Source organism: Lynx canadensis, chromosome F1 (genome assembly GCF_007474595.2).
Source record: "Lynx canadensis isolate LIC74 chromosome F1, mLynCan4.pri.v2, whole genome shotgun sequence".
NCBI lineage: Eukaryota > Metazoa > Chordata > Mammalia > Carnivora > Felidae > Lynx > Lynx canadensis.
Genome location: NC_044319.2, coordinates 34,447,737 through 34,468,183, shown reverse-complemented (window position 1 = coordinate 34,468,183; position 20,447 = coordinate 34,447,737). Strand labels below are relative to the sequence as shown.

Here is a 20,447-nt window from a genome sequence, read left to right as displayed (position 1 = left end):
GAAGACCGACAGGGTGCTAAAGCTAGGGGTTAACAAGGCACGGGTCTGGAGCCAGATCTGGACTCACATTCCAGCTGTCCGCCAAGTAGCAATGTGACTAAGTAGCAACGTAACTCTGTTGGGCCTCAGTGTGTTCATACGGAAAACAGACAGAATATTCAACCTTCTCTTACTAGGGTACTAAGAGGCTTAACTGAAAAAAAACAAAAAACAAACAACACTTAGCTCAGTGCTTAGCACATAGTAAGTGCTAAAGTGATAACAGAACCTGCCCCCCCCCACCCCCGCTAAAAATCCCACCAAAAACGTGGCATGTCTAGAGAGGACCAGCATATAAGATTTGAGACTCCCAATTCAGTGTTGCTCTGATATGTCAGAACATCTCGGCCCCAAGGCAAGCATTTTGTGGTTAAGTACACCTCCTTGCTGGCCAGGCTCAGCTAAGGTCCCCAAGGCAGTGGAATGAGGGCTCGGGGATGCTGGTCACTGCCCCTCCCCTCTCCCAAGTCAGGCCTGGGACAGAAAGCGCAGCTAGACTCTTGTCCCCAAGAGAATGACCCCATAGGTTCTGCTCAGGGAATGCTTGCATGGCAGGGAAAGGCGGAGGTTAATCTGAGGTTTCGTGCAGAGGGAATATTCTTCCACATGATAGAAAGAGAAAAGACCACAAATTGGAACTGAAGTCCCTGGATTTGAGTCTTGCCTCTGATGCTAAGAACCTGAGTGATTTTGAGCGGATCATGTCACTTTTCTGGGCATCAGCTGTCTCATCTATAAAACATAACAATAGCTATCTCACCCACCCGAAGTCTGGAGGCTGGACCAGTCTCTGAGGTCCTTTCCAGCTATAAAATCAGGGCAAGATTCTCACCTTGCATGAGGGAGTCCACCTTCTCCCTGGGGGCCCTGCCCCCTGCTGGGGCCCAACTCCTCCCCCCCTCCCCCTCCCAGGGGCCGCTGTTCTCACCCACCCCTGAACTGTAAAGGTGAGAATCCCCAATTTGTTACTAAAGCCTGTCCTTCCAGGTGAAATGGGGACACCTAGCTGGTGGCAGTAACCTTCAATTTAGAAAACCACAACATGGTACAGGAGTGGAGGCTGATCAGGACAAGCACAGAGACACGCACTCCTGAGGTTCTGTCCTACCTTGGAGCCTACAGACCTTTCTAGAGGCCATGCTAGGAGGGGCATGGAATCCTAGGAAGGGCCTCAAAGGACAGAAACTGAGATCGACCTTCACCCCCTTGCGTCTCCATGTATTTCCTGCTTTTCTCAGCACACGATAGAAGGACCCAGGGTAAGAAGGCAACCAGAGTTTAAGCAGCTGCAAGAGTTCAACTTCCTCATCTTGGACTGTGGAAGTGACCTAGGTATATGCTGGGCCCACCTCCATGTGAAGTATTTGTAGCCCCGATTCCGGTTCCCCCATCTTCCCTTGATTGACCCCATGACCCCGAGCAAGCCCTTAACCTCTCTGAATTTCAATATCATCATCTGCGACAGCGCAGAGAAATATCCCAACCCTTCCTGTTCACCAGAAAATGTTACGGGATTAATGAGCTAATAGAATCTAAGGGGCCCTGGGCCCCGGAAGAAAAGCATGGTAATAGCACAGAAGTAGTAGCAGGCACACCCATGTGAGTCACATTCATAGCAATAGCAGCAGCAATGGCTGCTATTAAGCACCTACTATGCATCGATAGTATGCATTAGTAAGCATACTAATTCGATTAAGCACCTACTATGCATCGGGCTCCGTAATCGGTACTTTACGTCTGTCATCTCTGATATGCAGAGACATCTTGCAAGACGGCATCAGTGGACCAGTTGAGGAAACTAGGCGCCCCCCCCCCCCCCCCCCCCAACTCCATAATTAATCTGAGGCAGGGCGTACAGCACTAGGATATTGTGGTCTGCTTGGGAGCATGCAAAGGACAGAGAATGGCTCTGTTCTGGTTAACTCTGCAAAGGGGCAAGAGCAACCAGCCGCTTCCCCCGGCCCCGCCCTGGGGCGGGGTCAGTTCATATTGTTTGGTGGAACTCTCGGAAAGCTCTCACTGGTGACTAATGCAGCTGGGTGCCAATGTCCAACAGGATTAGATTAGTTTGGCTCAGCTGGTCTAGTCTTCTAAATATTTTTTCCCATGACTCAGGGCTGGGAGGAAGGGGGCAGGATTCTCTTCCTCTATCTGACCTTGCAAACATGTCACTAAAAAAGGAGGCTGATGTGACAGCGCCACTCCCCCCAAGGGAGTCAGACAAGAAGTGGGATTTGGGGGAAGCCTCAAAGATGTTCGTAACAATAACGCAAAGCACGGTTATGCCAAGCACTATAGTTTAAACGCTTTTTCATACACGACTTCGCTCAGTCCTTCGGACGACTACGCAAAGTGTTTCTTACTACCCCCACTCCACAGAAGAAATAAATTGAGGCTCGCAAGTTAAGTAACACCAGTAGTGATATTTAAGAGCAAATATTCTCGGAGAGCCTGGGTGGCTCAGTCGGTCAAGTGCCCAACTTCGGCTCGGGTCATGATCTCGTAGTTCATGGGTTCAAACACCCTGTCCAGCTCTGTGCTGACAGCCAGAGCCAGGAGCCTGCTTAGAATTCTGTGTCTCCCTCTCTCTCTCTCTCTCTCTCTCTCTCTCTGCCCCTCCCCTGCTTGTGCTCTCTCTGCCTCTTTCTCTCTCTCTCTCTCTCTCTCTCAAAAATAAACAACAAAAAAAGAGCAAATATGCTCAAACCTGGCACGGTGCTATACACTGATTAATTCGTTATGCTCTATTTTGTTCTACTAGCACTTTTTCTCTTCCTAACATACTATATATTGTGCTTACTTTTTAATTAATTAATTTATTTATTTTTGGTCTGTTTTCCGACAGCAAAGATACAGACTTCAATAGGACAGACATTTCTGACACTTTTGTCCACAACTGCAGACCCGGAAAATGGCACATAGTAGGTACTCGCTCATTTATAGTTCAGGAATGAATCATTTCACTTCGTCCCCGTCAGACTCTCACAAGGCAAGTACTGTCACTGCTCACACTTTACATGAGGACACTGAAGCCCACAAGCTCATACGCTCTTCCTATGCAAATCGGTTTCTAACCTGCAGGCAGAACAGACCAGATGGTCCCTGGAGGTCCCTTCCAACCCTGAGATGCACGTCCCATGTCCTGTATCGAAGGGCAGGCAAGGCTCAGTGGCCTCAAAGGATGCGCTTTGTATTTTCCTAAAGATGAGAGCTCTGCCCCTTAACACATTGGCCCCTTAAATTTTCTGTGGAAACTATGTGGGTCACCTGGATTCTGTGAGCTTGAATCATTTCCCCTTCCCCCACCTCGGCCCTGAAACACAGTTTCCTGTGCTTCACCTGTCCTGAGATAAAGCCTTGAGCTCCAGGGGCCCACTCTTGGATTGCCAAGCAGCCTGCTGAATACACAGCCTGATGCCTGCTCCAGGGACGGGCCAGGACTCAAGCACACATTGGGGCTGCACAAATGGAGCACAACATAAATGAATCTGTAGCGTCTCCCCTTTCAGAATGGCTCCGGGAGATCAGGACTTCCTTCCCCGGGGTCAGCTGGGGCTCTGGATAGAAACCCACGCCCCCTCTCTCTCCACCTGTCATGGTCAAGCGGAGGGATGCGGTGGCCCGGGGTGGGGGTGTGGGGGGATTCTGTAAAAATATGCCTCCTTCCGGGTGCCGACCAAGTGCTGCCGTTCCCAGCTTTCAGAAGACCGGTTCTTGGGACCCAAGAGGCCTATAAAACAACAAAACAAACAGCGCGCTTGGCGGTGGGAGCCTGGGCAGGGAGCCAAACTCATTACCAGGGATGGGGTGGTGAGCTCAGAGCCACTACCCCGGCTCTTCCACGCAGGCTCTGGGGATGTGGGCGAGGGTGTCTGCTCCACACTACCCCGGCCCCCAGCACGGCTGAGATGCCCGAGGAGGGGTAGGGCGTCGGGTTAGCCGTCACGAGGGCCAGGAGAGCCTCGGTCTCCCAGAACTGGACCCGCAGCCCTGGTTGTTTACCTGATCCGGGGTTCACACTGAGAAAGGAGTGAATCATTTCCACTCAGAGGAACGAGTGGCTATTGTTTGGTGGGGCTGGCCCAGACAGAAAGGCATGTTTCTCAGCTTTTCATCCAATTTGGCCCTCTGTCCACCAAGACGACTCCACCCCATGACGAAGCCAAGTAACAGGTTCGGAACTTCTGTGTGTTTGGGGAGGATGTGTAAGTGCCAATGTCAAGATTGCCAACGGAGGGGCCGTAGAACCTTGGGTGGGATACTTAATATCTCCGTGGCTCAGTTTTCCACATCTGCAAAATGGGGCAGAGATGTAGGGGTCCATGGCCACACGCAATTGAAGTATTTTCAGACGAAAAGCAGAAGAGTATCTTGTAACTAATCAGTGTTACCAAAAAACTGAGCAGTCACCCTGGAGCTTAGGAACGTTATTACTTTGGTGCTCTCGATGGATCCTCTCCAGCGCCTAAGCCGCTCCTGCAAAGGAGCTCCAGTTTTCCTGGCTTTGCTGAGCAAACCGTTTGTGAAATTGGAAAAAGAAGAATGGGATCGGGACGCCGGGGCTTCCTGTGGGCTGCGGACTGGAGACCTTGGGTTGGTTGGTATGTCCCTTAGGGAAAGACAGAATTTTCCTCAAGAATTTCTCAGGCATTTCCGCGGCCATGCTGGTTAGCTAATGGGAAAGGAGGTGGTGCCAGAAGAGGCCAGGGCTCTCCCCAGAACTTGAAGAGGGCTAAGTCCCTGTGGATTTCTAAAGCCGTCCAAGAATCCTACAAACAGAGGGCTGGCAGGATGGGGGCAGGGGCAGTGGTTACCTGGGCCTGTGCACCTGCTCCCTGCTGTCAGCAAACCCACATCTGATCCAAAGGAGGCAGATGGCTGGCCATGCTATTCTGGGCATCTCCAGGCAACAGTATAAACACGGTCCCCTTCTTCCACCCCGGTCACCGTCTCTGAGAGTACCGCCCACCCTCGTCCACATGGTCCACACGTCCCTTTCAGACTCTTTTCCCTGTTACCCACCAGCAGCTCTCCCGTTTTCTTGACTCCTCATCCCGCCGCCACCCCACCCCCTGACATATCCACCAGAGCATAGCTTCCTTCCCTCGCAAACCGGCCACATCAACAGCAGTCACTCTTGGCATCTGGTTCTATCCCAATCGGTGCAAATGGGGGTCCGGCATGCAGGCAGTTCCCAATACACGGGAGCTAAATTTAATGAGCACCTAATGTGTGAGAGATGTTGGATCTGACCACGGGAAAGGGTGATGTAAACGTGAAAAAGAGGGTCCCTGTCCTTCAGGGTCTGTGAATCTCAACATAAGTGGACACATTAGTGGCTGCTCCCATGTCGGATGCCGTCAGAGCAAAATTACATGCTGTGAGGGGTCTGAGGAGGGTGCTATCCACAGTGCTTGAAGGGGCAGGATAAAGGACATTTCACCAGCCCCTGAGCAGCAGGGGAGCTTTCCAGTGGGGACAGAGAACAGACAGCCAACGACGCCCGCTGCTGTGTAAGGCCCCGGGGCTGAGGGGCTAAGGGAGGCCTGCGGGGACATAAAGCTGGGACTGAGGCAGGGAGACGAGGAGCCAGGACTCTGCTCTGAACCTGGAGAGAGTCCTCCCTCCCACGTCCTGGTAGCTTTGGTCTCCTCAGCCTACCTCTGCCCTCCTATGCCCCAGGACTTAGGCTCGAACCGCCTCCTGGGCTCCTCCCTTCCAGCTGGGAAGTCCTAATCAATGAGTTTGCACGTCTGTGGCCGCTATGCCTCTTCCATCTGCTTCGACATTAGCTCCCTGCCTCCCTTCTCAGTCTAGACTCTCAGCCTGCCCTTAGCCTGGGGGTGGAGGTGTCATCACAGTCCGCTGTGTCCCCCCCCCCCCGCCCCCCCCCCCCCCCGCAGAATATCCTGCTTTCCCCTCCCCTACATCTCGCCCCAGGCCTGCCCTGCCCTGTCTGTGCCCAGCACCTCTTCCCGGAGGCTGAGGGCTTTCTGCTACATTCTGGGAGCAAGCTGAACCCAACCTGTGACTTCAGAGCCCACACCCAGGGTGCCTTGGCTTCCCTCTCTTTGTGCTTCCTCTCTGCCACAGCCTGCCCTTCTACTGAGGGAGTCCGTGGAATAGTCGTGGCATAAAGATCACGTGGGGGGTGCAGGAGTCCCTCTACAGCATCCCTGGTCAGTGACTGTCCAGTCTCTGCTTAAATATTTCCACTGCCTGGGGCGCCTGGTTGGTTGGTTGGTTGGTTAAGCAACCGACTTCGGCTCGGGTCACGATCTCACGGTGCGTGGGTTCGAACCCCGCGTCGGGCTCTGTGCTGGCAGCTTGGAGCCTGGAGCCTGCTTCGGATTCTGTGTCTCCCTCTCTCTCTGCCCCTCCCCGGCTTGTGCTCTGCCTCTCTCTCTCTCTCTCTTGAAAATAAATAAAACACTTAAAAAAATATATCTCCACTGACTAGGAGCTCATTCCCTCTTGAGTCAATTCTTTCCATGCTGGGACAGTTTTGGCTACCAGAAACTTCCTCTTTATAATAAGTGCAAATGTGCTTTATTATAACTCCTGCCCGTTGGTTCTATTCTGCCCTCTGGAGCCACGCCAAGTCAGTCTAATTCACTTTCCACAGCTTAATGGCTAAGCACGCAAACTGGGAAACCAGATGAAGGTTCGAATCCCGGCTCTGCCATTTACTAGCTCTGGGGCCTCAGATGAATGCCTTTACCTTGCTTGGACTCTATTTCTTCATCTGTAAAATGGAGGTGATAACAGCACCTACCTCATAGAGTCATGTCAACATTAAGTGAGTTAATAGATATAAAACTCTCAGAATAACACCTGACACATAAGTGCTCAGTAAATTATATTATCTGAAGAAAGTTGTTTTGCTTCCTCTTTCACTCTTCTTTCCTTGAGTTATTATCCTCTTAAGAATATTCTTCACATAGCCTAAGTCCAGCATGTCTCATGACCTGGAAATTCTTCTCCCGTTAGCGCGGTGAAGACTAATTAACATCAGGAAAGCTGCATCACACGGTCGGCTCCCTTGACCTTGGAGTCAGCAAAACTCCCAAGATCCTTTTCACTTGGTCTTCTCAGGGCCAGACGCTCACAGCGCTCTGCCTTGACTTTCCCCTCACCAACCTCCCAAACCCCTCTGTGCCCTCTAGACCTTCCATGCACCGTTTTGCACCTTCTCGGGGCGGCACCCCAGGTCTAGCATGCCCTTCTCTCTCACCCGTTAGTCAATTCATTCGTTTTCTGTCCCGTTCCGTCTTTAAGCAAATTCTGCTATTCCTCCTCTTCAGTAAAGGCTTCAAGGTGGGTCACACTTCCGTGGTTGGTTTCTCTGCCATTGTTCCATCCCTGGGGTGAGTCATGGCCTGTCTTATCACCTGTGATGCACTGACCCTTAGCCTAGGCCGGTATTGCACACCTTGGTTTTGAGGTCTCCTCCTTATTCTGCCTGTTCTGTCCACGTGTTTGTGACTCAGAAGGCAGGGGCCTAGTCTGGGATGCTCCGAGTCTAGCGGAGGACAGTACATGAGCAAGCATGTGACAGCACATAAGAGCACCTCATGGTCATGCTACTTCTAGTGAGTCTCCACTTCCTCCACACGTCCCCACACAGGGACATCCTGTTCCTATGGCTGCACTGGATGAGGGCAGTCCGACGGTCTGACAGATGCCTGGTCAGGCAGGGAAGAAGTGAGCGGTTCTGACGCACCCTGCTTCCCTCCCCTCTCCACGCTCTTAGCTCGTTTCTTTTTTTCTTTATTTTCCTTCCTGTGTTGAAAGAGCTATGGGGTTTGGGCCATGGTAGAGTTTCCTGGGGACATTCCACAAATTCCTCATGGGCTGTTGCTCTGGAGAGAGTGAGGGCAAGTGGGTGGGTAAATGGGAGGCCAGTGGGAGCCAGGGTGTAAGTATCAGGTGCCTCAAAGGAGTGTGGGTGGAAAGGAAGGGCGGGCTGCACAGGAGAAGGAGGGGTGTTATGAGCTCATAGAAACAGCCAAAGAAAGGCCAAGTGAAGGCTGAGAGGAGCAGCCAACTTGCAGGTTGGGACAAGCCGTGGGCAGCCACGCCCCTAGCCTTGCCCTTGAACCCGCTGACTTGCCTCCGTGGCGACTCGTCTGCCGAGATTCCAACAAGGCCAAGAGAACTTGGCTAACTTGGGTGTGTGGCTTGGAAAGCTGCCCCAAGCAGCCCCCTGTGTGTGCTGCACAAGACGTACAGAGATAGGGGAAGGTCGGCACAAGGATTGCTTTGCGTCTGGCTGGATCGTTCTTGCTTCATTCGGCCCTCGTCCGCCCGTTCGGCAAATGTCCATTCCTTAACTCTGACCCGGGACTGTCGAGAATGGAAGCACTGGTCCCTGGCTGACCCTCCTCAACAAGCCTGGGCCTGAAGGTTGTTCTCATCCTCCCTCCCCGTGCTCTGTGGCTGCTTCTTTAAGTAAAAGGGGGTGCCAAATGGAGTGTCAGGGCAAGAAGGAACTTGTCCTGGTCTCTATGCTTGGGCAACTCACTGGTTTCTCTGCGCCTCAGTGTTTCTGCCGAGCTATGTGCGTACTGGGCCGGATGATATCCCAGATGTCTTAGAATGGTTCTATTTTTCTTTTTTTTTATTTTTTATTTTTTATTTATTTATTTTTTTTTAATTTTTTAAAAAAAAAATTTTTTTTTTCAACGTTTATTTATTTTTGGGACAGAGAGAGACAGAGCATGAACGGGGGAGGGGCAGAGAGAGAGGGAGACACAGAATCGGAAACAGGCTCCAGGCTCTGAGCCATCAGCCCAGAGCCTGACGCGGGGCTCGAACTCACGGACCGCGAGATCGTGACCTGGCTGAAGTCGGACGCTTAACCGACTGCGCCACCCAGGCGCCCCTGGTTCTATTTTTCAAAAGCACTTTCAGGGCCTCTCCCCTGTGTAAACACTTGGTACAAGAACCGGGCAGAAGGAGGTAAATAAACACGAATAGAGCATGACCCCTGGCTTGCACAGAACTTTCAAGAGAATAAAGGAGACCAACAGTCACACAAACGATCCAGAACAGGGAGGGAAGGCACCGGAAGAACAGGGGAGGAAACGGAACACCAGCCTGCGTGTGGGTGCCACTGGCCCCCGGGAAACCTTTGTGCGATTTAGAAAAAGGAGGGCTCTGTGGGCAGATGACTTTGTAAGAGGAGCTCCTCTGGGTGGATCTTTAGACCTGAGGGTGCATGGCTTGACAGAGAGACTTCAGGCTGCATTTCAACTCCCTGTAGGCTCCTTGGCCCCACGCTCCCAAGCAAGGTACTCTCCACTTGGCTGAACAGGTAGATGACCCTGCAGGGAAGTCGCCAGCCTTAGAGGTCCACACTCAATGCTGCCCAGTGGAATATGCCACTTTTAAATCTCGGTAGAGCCTCCTCAGGCAACTCCCCGCTCCCCCCATTCTGGGACGGCAAGGGGGGGGGAACCACACCCATACTCTCTTCCCTGTGCCTAGAGGGCAAGCCAAGGTCCACAGTCCCAGGCAGAGTAGGGGCACAGGACAGAAACAAGTGACAGCCTCTCCACAGAGCGAGAAAAGGGTTAAAGGGCCTCCAGTATCAGGCGAACCAGAAGAGGTCTGGAAAGCTCAGCACCTCCACACAAACCTAGACCTGTTTTTCTCACCTCCTCTGAGCTCAGCACAAGCAGAAGGCGGAAATTCTTCCTCAGGTTCCCTCCCTGCCACCCTCCTTCCACATTCCCCAAAGACATCTCTCTCCCTAGGCTCTAAATGGATTAGGGGGAAAGGGCCGCAGGGGTGACGTCAACATCAAAGCGTGAGATGCGGTGAGGTCTTGCACCCACAGGTGGCGGGACTGGGGAAAGGTGGCAGAAGGGTAAGCTTGGGAAAAGGGGATTAGCTGGGACCGGAAAGAATGTGGCTGCTGTAATCCCACATAATGAACCAGACGGTGCTTCGTCTCTGCACCCTAAGCACTAGACAAGCAGGCACAAGCTGCTGGTTTCAGCCTTCTGTGCTGCCGGCCCCAGCCAGCCAGTGCCCTCCAGCTGGCAGAGGGGCCCAGGGCAGGCATGAGATAAGATGTCGACTTCCTCCTGGCAGCTCAAGCCTGGAGCGGGGAGTGGAAGGGCGGGGAAGAGTCTGTGATCGTGGGAAGAGGAAAGGCAGGAGAGCGGTAAGTCACCCAGCCACCCCAGGCCCTCATCAAAGCAGCACGATCCTTTGCCTGGGTCCTTGGATGTGGGACCCATGACCTGCTTCAACCAGGACGCAACAAAGACTTCTGACCAGTACAATCAACTCTATAAACCGTGGGAAGGGATGTGTGAGGTGGGCGATTCAAAATACAGATGGTCAAAGCATCGGTTCTACTTGATTTGGAGATAAAGGATGATTCTATTTCCCTCCCTTCGGGTGATGTACCTTCCTAATCCCGTGAAGTTTGGGCAGTACTGAAATATGCTCACGTTCCCTAGACATTCACTCACTAATGACTGGGAGAAGCAGCTAGAAGAGAAGCCACAAAATTAACCCCTACCTACCCACCCCCATGCTAACCCCCCTGCCCAAGAAAGGGAAGAGTTGCCTGTGTTAAATGTCTACCAACAGCAAGCTTCCAGAAGGGGCTCTCCGCTAAGGAGCTGAACGGCATTGGGGTGTCTGGGTTCACAGACTCTTACCTTTTTCAGCTTGCCACTCTTTGTCCCCACAAAAACCACGCTGTAGCCATTGTAAACGTAGGAGGCCACTGAGGTCATGCGGTCCCGGCTGGTGGTATACAGGGTCAGTCCCTCCACTGGAGTCGAGCCTCCGAGAGGCTGGTTGATGTCCAGTCCACAGAAGTTGTCATCAATGGGGACGGGCTGGAGGGAAGGGAGGGAATTGGGGTGAGTGACAGCAGAAGTACGGCAGAGTCCCTATACGAGCCCGCACCCAACCACCAGCCCTAGGGCACAAGGCCTCAGAGAGGTACAGACGTGGGGTTCAGGAACCTAACCTACGCCTCAAACAAAAGCATCTCACCAACTGACTCACAAATCCCACATTGGCTCCTGCGAAAGCAGAGAGAAGGATCCGTAGCCTTTATCACACTATATTGTAGCCACCCATCTACCCTTCTGCTGAGAGATCCAGAGGCAACTGGGAAAGCTGATTTCGGGCACTCATTTTCTGATCATTTTAATGTCCCTGCGGACCATACCATTGTATAGGGATCCTGCTCTTTAGACAGAGGAGATTCAGTCTGGAGGCAGCATCGCAGGATTTCTACCAACTGGAGAGGGGTTCTTGTTTGTGTCTTGGGCTGCAAGGTCTCCCTTTAGGCATAAGGAATTTTAAGCCATTCAATTATTCACCCCATGCTATACTGGGGATAGAACGAAAAGGGTCATCGAACATGGGACAGGCCCTTGTACTTTGGCAAAGTTACTTAAGTCACATAGACCTCAGTTTCCTCATTTGTGATACTACTTGACCATTTTTCTGAGGAGCAAACGAAATAACCTGTGCAGCAGAGATTTTGTTAAATTATACAATTTCTACTGTTGTACATGATAGGTTTTCAATAATGTTCATGTAGATATAAATAAAAGATAATTCTACAGGCGATATTCTTCCCATTATCAGGTTTTTGAAGGGACCGGTGGTGTGCCTGTATAAAGAGTGTCTTTCAGGAGTGCCTACACCGGTCAGTTGGGTAAGCATCCAACTCTTGATTTTGGCTCAGGTCATGATCTCTCAGTTCATGAGTTCGAGCCCCACATTAGGCTCTGCAGTGCAGCGCCTGCTTGGGATTCTTTCTTTCCTTTCTCTCTGCCCCTCCCCTGTTTGTGTGCACACACATACTCTCTCTCTCTCTCTCTCTCTCTCTCAAAATAAATAAACATTAGGGGTGTCTCGGTGGCTCAGTCGGTTGAGCGTCCAACTTCGGCTCAGGTCATGATCTCACGGTCCGTGGGTTCGAGCCCCACGTCAGGCTCTGTGCTGACAGTTCGGAGCCTGGAGCCTGCTTTGGATTATGTGTCTCCCTCTTTCTCTGCCCCTTCCCCAATCGTGCTCTGTCTCTCTCTGTCTCTCAAAAAACGAAAATAAAACGTTAAAAAAATTAAAAATAAATAAATGAATAAATATTTGTTTTTTAAAAAAGAGTGTATTTCGGTGGACACTAGAGCATCTATGAAAGACGATCACCCTGAGCAAATGAAAGAATAGCTTAACCCAAAGGGGGAAGACCTGAATTCTAGCCTCTGCCCTGCTGCTAAGCGGCTGTGTAAACTTGGAACAGTCATATCCTCTTCGGGGGCTGGGAACACGGGATATTAAGTGGATTATTTCTAAGATCGCATTCAGTTAACAAAAAAGACCATGCTCCTGGAGGAGGGGGGCCGCCAAAGGGTTTGTCTTGCCTGCACAGCGCCTGGCCTGGGGCTGGGCCAGGAGGGGCCTCCGAGGCACCCCGGTTGACGCACAACCAAGAATCCCACGGGCAGAGGCTGCAGACTTTGGGCCAGAAAGAGCCCAGAGTCTTGCAGCAGCTGTTCCTTCTGGGTCTGAACAGGTATTCCGGAGGGGGGAAGGAAATGACTACTGTGGGAAACATAGAAAGCATGAGGGAGAAACCTGCAAACTGTCTCCGGCTTCCTCCTCTCACCCTTCCCAGGGAACAGCAGGCTGGTGCATCACTCACTGACAGTCTATTTCCTTGGAATAATTGGTTTATGAACTGGGGCATGTGATGGCTAAAATAGGGACTTCCCTTCCATTCCCTTCTCGGATCCAACGGGAATAGAGACTCACGCCTTGTGATTCCTTGGTGTTCTGCAGAGGGCTGATACTGGTAGGAGGAGCTGCCCTTGTGTGTGTGTGTGTGTGTGTGTGTGTGCATTCTTTAGGAAAGGGACTGATATTCTGGTTAAGGATGACCTTGAACAACTCTAAATAATGGGGAGACCCACACAGCAGAAGGGATAAGTTCCTCGAGAAGGGAGCAAAGCAGTGGCCTGCTGGACAGCTCACGAGGGATGACTGTGTGCGTGTCTAACTACAGTGGCATCACGCTGGTGGCTTAAAATCAGCTGTGGTGGGAGTATTTGCACCAGGAAAATTGGCTAATGCTTCTAATTAAGTGTCCCCAACCCACCCGGACTGCCTGAAGAGAACCAGCCATTTAATATTTATGAGCACATCACTAGACCGAATGATGGAAATGTCTAGTTCCCTAGAAAGTCAGGTTGTAGGAATCAGTTACCACTTTTTAGGTTTTCCACTTTCCTTTCTCATCCCTACACCATAGGCAGCAGGTACCCTGGTAAGACACAAGAAATCTACATTGTGGTCCTGTTTCTACCACTAATTAGCCATGTGACTTTGGTATGTCATGGGCCCCCTCTGAGCCTCAGTTTTCTCATCTATAAAGTGAAAGTATTAGACCAGGTGATGGTCAAGCTTTCTTTAGTCCTGAAAGTTCTTGATTCAAGGCTTTAGCTTCCTTTCCACAAAAGGGCTGGTAAGGCTGCAGAGTCTGGGCACAGGCATAGCCCAAGCCAGTTTCTGAGTAATGACAACAGAAGCAAAAAACCTTGCCAGTGATTGTGGATTTCTCTTTATCGTTCCTGATTCTAGAATCTCCAGAACTGTAAGGGAAATGGTTTTTTGAGTTTTTGTTTTTGTTTTTTGTTTTTTTTTTTTTTTCCTGAGCCCCTGGAGTTGGCTGGTATTTCTTTCTCTCTTCTCTAAATTGTCAGGTGTTTCCAGACATCGGAAGCCCCTTTATCTTTGCCCAAATGGTGACAGCTTGAACTACGGCTTTCCTTAGCAGCAGCATGGCTAAACAGAAAGAGCTTGGACTCAGAAGTCATATGGGCTGAACTGAACTCAAACCCCTGCTTGGTCATTTATAGCTGTGTCGATTTAAGCAATTGACTTCACCTTTGTGAGCCTTTGTTTTTCCATCTGCCAAAGGGGGGGTGATCCTCTTTGCTTCATAGGGTTATACTGAGGATCAAATGAGATGACACTTAAATTGCCCAGCTCAGTCTTCAGTACATAGCTTCCACTCAATGAGTGACAGCCCTCTTCCTTATCCCTTTTGTAGGGGCAAAGCTCAAGTCCTTCATCTGAGAGCTCCATGCCAGTCCAGAGACTATGTTAAAATTAAGCCCTGGGACCACCGCTTCTCTCACCAATCCTTAACCCTCTCCAAGGCCACCAAAGATTTCTGGATGCCCAGGTCTGGGACTCCTTAGATGATAAGGATTTTAAGTGGCTCTTCTTACCCTTCCCTGCCCACCATGCTGTAAAGTTTGCACCAGATGAGTGTGATTTTCAGGGGTGGGGCAGGGGGGCTGATGAGGGGCTGTTCTTTGAGGCCCTGGTCCCGCCTACTGTCACCTCTCTCCCGGTGCCTTTGCTGCTCTTTGGTCACTAGCCCGGGCTTGTCTCTCCGCAAGCCACTGGAGCCAGAGAAGGGTGGTGGCTTCCTCTTCCCTCTGGCTCAGAAGCAGGCAGGAATCAGCGGTTTCCTCCTGACAAGGCCCCCTCTGGGCAATGGGAACCAGGCAGGACTCTGCAAAGGGGGTTAACCCTTGCATTCCCTTTCCGCTTTTTCTCACTGGCTGGGGACCCTAGGTTACAGAATTTCAGGGCCGTAAAGAACTCTGGAGATTATCCAATTCACCGTCCCCATTTAATAAAAGTGAAATAACAGCAAATAACTGTTTCTTTGTTATTATGGTTACTATTAATAATTATAACTTCCATTTACTGAATGCTTATTAAGTGTCAAGGATCGCACTACGGATTTTACGAACGTTTTCTATTTGATCTCCGTAATAATCATACATGAGGGTATTATTAGCTCTATATTAAAGATGAAAAAATTACAGCTCAGACCAGGTACATAGCTTGCCCAAAGTGATACAGTTTTGAGTGGCAGAACTGATTTTTAAGTACAAATCCGTTGGACTTCAAAGTCTATTGTCCTAACCACTATCCTATCATACCAAGCAAATGATGCTGTGAACAGAAGCATAGACTAGGCATGGCCTGTCTTCTTGCTTTAAGAAGTGACTTTTGGTCCTAACAGTAGGCTCCCTCGATTTAGGATACTCAGAAGGCCATATGGGCCCCTTGGTCTCAGATTTTTTCCCCAGGCTGCAGATCCAGAGTCTACAGCACTTTGCACAGAAATCTATCTTAGCACTTGTCACACATCACAATAGTTAACTAATAATGGTAAACCTAACCTGGCCCTAATCTTTGTGATGTATTATCTCATCTGATCAGCCCATGAGGCAGGCGGTATGAGCCCCATTTCGCAGATGATAATGTAGAGATGTTAAATTACTTCTGAAGCGAGGAAGTGGCACAGATAGAATCTGAACTGTGATCTTTGTCTCTGAAGTCCAAACTCGTAGCCACTACCTCCCTCTCTTTATCGCTCCCTTTCTCTCTCTCTCTCCCACTAGATCATGAGATATTGTAAGAGTAGTTATCACATTGTTTTATGTTTGCATCCCCAGTGCCCAGGACAGTGCTAGGCACTCGGAACATCGTCAGTACCCTCTTATTAAATGGTTGGATGGATGGATGGATGGATGGGTGATGGATGGGTAGAGAGGATGAATGGAAGGATGGAGAGAGGGATGAATGGATGGACGGATAGATGGGTGGGTGGGTGGGTGCTGAATGGATGGAGGGAGGAATGGGTAGGCAGATGGATGATGGATGGATGGATGGATCATGGTGGTGACCACTTAGATGGCATCTTGACCCTCTGTCAGGACAGTGTTTGCCACGGATGTTTTTACATATGCTGTCCTCAGGTCTGGATCTTGAGCCTCCCTTACTCTCTTCTTTTCCCTTTGTCCAGACTCCCGATTCTTCTTCCCCAGTCTTCAATCTACCAGTCAAGCTTGACTCCTTTCCTGCTCCTCTAACTTACATATCCATTTGCCTCCTCGGCTCCCTCACTTGTCTTCCCAATGGCCCACAGAGCCCTGCATGTGGACGATCTGGTCTCCGTCACCACTGACCGGCCTCATCCCCTACCACTCTTTCTCCCGAATGCTCTCTACTGCTCCTCACACACTCCCAGCATGCCTTGAATTCTTTGTTCTTGCTGCTCCTTCTCTGGAATGTTTTCCCTAGATATCAACATGACTCACTTCCTTACCTTCCTCAGTCTTTGCTCAAATGCCACTTTTCCAATGAATCAACCTTTTTGGGTATTGCCTCTCCCTCTTCCCTACTTTATTTTTCTCCACAGTAATTACTGACCTCTGACAGACGACACACCTTATGTATTTATTTATCTCACTGTGCTCATGAAAGATCCATGAAGGCAGGGAACTTTGCTGTCTGGCTCACTGCTGAAGCCTGCAGTACCTACAACAGTGTGCCAGGTATGATGCAGGCACTATACATATACACACATACACAAGTACATATGTGCATGTATATATATACATATATGTATACACACATACATACACACATATATGTACATATACACATACATATATAGATATACACACACATATATACACACACACACATATATACACACACATATATATACATATACATACACGCACATACATATATATACACACACATATATACACACATATATATACACACATATGTATACGTACATATACATATACACACATACATATATAGATATACACACACATATATATACACACACATATATACACACATATATATGTACATATACATATACACACATACATATATAGATATACACACACATATATATACACACACATATATATGGACATATACATATACATACATACATATATATACACACACATATATATACACACACACATATATACATATCAATCATAATGACTCAATGGATCAACAAACATGCCCCAAGTGTCTGGTATAGGTCAGACTCTGTGTTACTGGTCACAACCAGATAACAGGAACATGAAAACCTCTCTCATTTCAGAGTCCTGCTGGATACAGCAGGGTGTGCAACGGCACGCCGGCAGGAAAGAGGCTGCCGGGATCACGGATGGGGACGAGAGTGAGGCGAGTGCCTCCTTACCGCCTTGGTGCACTGGACATCCTTCCCCAGCAGCCAGTTGAGCTCCAGGTTGCCCTCGCCCTGGTAGCAGGACTGCAAGCGCTCCTTGATCTGCAGGTTGATGGCCCGGATGGGGAAGGCACAGAGGGCAGAGTCGTCGGGCGGGTGGTGATACTGCTTCTGGCCTTTGGAGAAGATGGCAAAGAGCACGTCATCCTGGCCGCTGATGTTGAAGGCCTGGGCCAGGGACTCCCCGGGCTTGGCGAGGTAAGCGGCCTGCAGGAGGCGGTACTCCACCCCGGCCCGCGTGCAGCCGAAGGGCAGGGACACGTAGGAGTGGAACTTGGGGTCATCCTTGCAGAGGCGCACAATGCGGGACGTGTAGAACAGATCCCCCGCCGAGTTGATGGCCACGCCCTCGGGGGTCTCGGGCTGCACCGTGAGGAAGTAGACGAAGCCCCCGCTGGCGAAGCCGTAGATGTAGAAGATGTCGAAGTGGGAGACCAGGGCCAGGGTGTCGGAGGGGATCTTGATGAGGGAGGAGACGAAGTCGCTGTGCAGCTCGTAGTCGAGCATGGCGGAGGACTCGGGGTCGCGGGGCAGCTTCCTGCTGGACAGGGTCGGGAAGTAATCCTGCTTGCCGTCCACGGCCGTGCCGATGAACAGCTTGCCGTCCTCGCCGTCGGAGCGCACGATCACGCCGTACATCGTGCCCGTCTTGTTGACGCTGGACAGGTAGTGCTCCTTCTTGTGCGAGGGCTCCACCAGGATGAAGAGGTCGTCCAGCCGCAGCAGCTTGCACACACCCTGGTAGAGGCTCCCGCAGGCCAGCAGGCGGTTCTCCGAGTAGTCGATGATCAGCAGCTTGTTGACGTTGTTGGTGAGGGTCAGCACCTCGCTGCAGGGCTGCACGATGAGGGGCGGGTAACAGGACTTGTTGTCCTCTTCCGGCCCCGTCTTGTGAGCCACCTGGATGGTCAGGTTGCCCGTCAGCTTGTACACCCGGTTGATGGCCCCCACGTACACCGCGCCCGTGCCTCGGTGGACGGTCAGGTGGTTGAAGGTCCAGTCCCGGTTCTCCGAGTGGAAGGTGCTGAACTGAGGCATGCCGGCCGCCCCGGGGGCCAGCAGCACCCAGACCACAGAGAGCAGGACCACAGACCAGCGGTCAACCTCTGCAGCCCGTGGCCAGGGCCTCCTCTGTTCCATTCTGAGTGGGGCGGGGACGAGGACACAGATCCTCCGGGTTCTCATCTACTCCACCTTCCCGGCCGGCCCTCACATGATTCTGGAAAACACAAGGCAGGGTGGTCAGACTGAAAATAAATCCTGGGAAGAGGGAATAGGATGGCCTGACCCAGGGTCCCAATCCCGACTAGCTCTGAGTCTCTTCCTTCTGTATTTTGGTTTTTCTATTTTTAATATACTTTCCCCCCTCTTTGGGATGTTCAGGGAATCCTGTTATCTATTTTGGTCTCCAGCCTTTACACTGTAAAATACATTTTTTTTTTTTTTTTTTTTTTTTTTTTCTTTACAAAGCATCTCTATTTCTGTCTTCTTAAGACATCGTTTTTTATCTCAGAGAGGTTAAAAGACTGCTTAAGTTCACCCAGCTGGTCGATCCCAGCATCGGCACTAAGGCCGGTCTTCCCTACCCAGATGTCACGGCTGTCCTCTCCCTGTCAAGTGGAAATCTCGCCTGTTTTTTAAAAGCTTGTTTAGAAGGCCCTCTTCCAGGCTCTCCAGGTCAACTACTCCCAGAGTCTGATACCGCAAATAAAATTCCTTCTTATTTCAGACTTCCAGCCCCTCACACGCTGCATTTCATTACCTTCTCATGCTCTGTGCTCTACAGGGAAATAGAAGAGGTGCTCATCCTGAAAAACTGCTTCCCACTGCCCCTCAGCCTCGTCCTCTCCAGAAAGAAGAAGCCCTGATGGTTAGCTGTTACAACTTGTTAGAAAAATGAACCACACAGACACTGTCAGGACTGGGGTTTCCACATGGACCATTCGGGAGCCTGAGGAGCCCCAGGGAGCAGGGTGGATCCCCTCCACCCTGCGGATGGTGGGGGGGGGTGGCGGGGATCGGGGGGGGGGGTCGTTCTGCCTCTCCGGTGAGCAGGTGGCCGGGTCGGGTAGAAATTACTTCAACTTCTGCTTCTCTGCAGGGGCAGCACGGGAGGAGCCAGGCCTCCTTGCAGAGGGGGACTGGCTACCTGAGTCCCGCGTTACCTGCCTGGGCAAGAGTTCTGGGTTTGGAAAATGTGGGCGCAAAGGGAGGCGAGTTGAGGATCAGCCTCATTCAGCCACTGCTGGGGCCCCGCGACTGTTTAAGGATTCGCGAAGTCAACGCCAGGCCTCAGCCTGTCCTGTCTGAAGCCCAGTCGCCCTCCTGTCCTGACTCCTTTGCTCCTTTTCCTCTGATCCCCAAGCTCTAAAGCTTTTTCTGTATTCTACGGAAGCTGCCCAGAAGGGCACGGTGGGGCTCCTGTGGAGAGCTTCTAGACTCCCGGGCAGAGGATGAGAGAGTAGAGCCTGTCCCATCTCTAAGCACCGTCTCTGACTTCTAGGGACAGGGACAGTGGCTGAAGCAGCAGGTGGCAGCAGCAGGAGGAGGCAGCGAGCTGTCTGGCAGACAAATCTGTTCTCCAGCTGGACAGACTGTCCAGCAACCTTCTCAGGCAAGTCCAGACGGAACTCTGGGCTCAGGGGGCGGCAGGAATGGAAACACCCGTACCAAGGATGGAGACTTTGCTCCAAGGCGGCTTAGGAGCGTCACGTCCCCTTCGGCCCCGTTAATCTGGCCGGAACGGGTTAGAATCAGAACAGGCGCCACCTTGGAAATCCGCACAGCGTTCGCTCTGTATCTTTAGAAAGGCCCCTCCTCAAGGCCCAACAGCCACCACGGTGCCAGAGGGAGGCCCCACCTGACGGCCCTCTTCCAACCAGGCTCCACTGGGGTGCTCTGGGGTGACTCATGAGGCCCCAGGCTTCCTTGGAAAGAGGAAAGCAACAGCGGCATGAGGCCCGGGCTGACCTCAGCGACTTTGACACAGCCCTTCCGGCCCCACGCGCGCACCGGCAAAGCCTCCTGACAGACAGAGCTTTCGGTTTGAAAACCAGAGGTTATTTTTAGCTACGTCCTGGGGCCGGTAGCAGGACGTGAATTCCTCAAGAGGAGCTGTAGAAAGGAAATAACAGAATGCTCACATTCTCCAGCCGGCCCCCGGGAACTACGAGAGACCATTCCGAGCATGTCCCCGTCTCTGGGTAGAAAAGCTCCTTTGGTTTCAGGCGGAGTGCGGTCTCCCACCAGGAGCTGTGAGGAGGGTGGTTAAGTGTCACCACCC

The 20,447-nt window shown here is 51.2% G+C and overlaps 1 protein-coding gene across 1 annotated transcript in view; it reads right to left on the bottom strand.

The window, feature by feature from the left end:
- The window catches only part of PLXNA2 (plexin A2), a 212,875-nt gene that overhangs the window by 169,759 nt on the left and 22,669 nt on the right, over nt 1-20,447 (bottom strand). The window contains exons 2-3 of the mRNA XM_030302600.1: nt 17,117-18,383; nt 10,716-10,898 (exon numbers count right to left, since the gene is read on the bottom strand). Coding sequence (XP_030158460.1) covers nt 10,716-10,898; nt 17,117-18,349 — 1,416 coding nt within the window. The 5' untranslated portion in view covers nt 18,350-18,383. The remainder of the gene's footprint in view (nt 1-10,715; nt 10,899-17,116; nt 18,384-20,447) is intronic.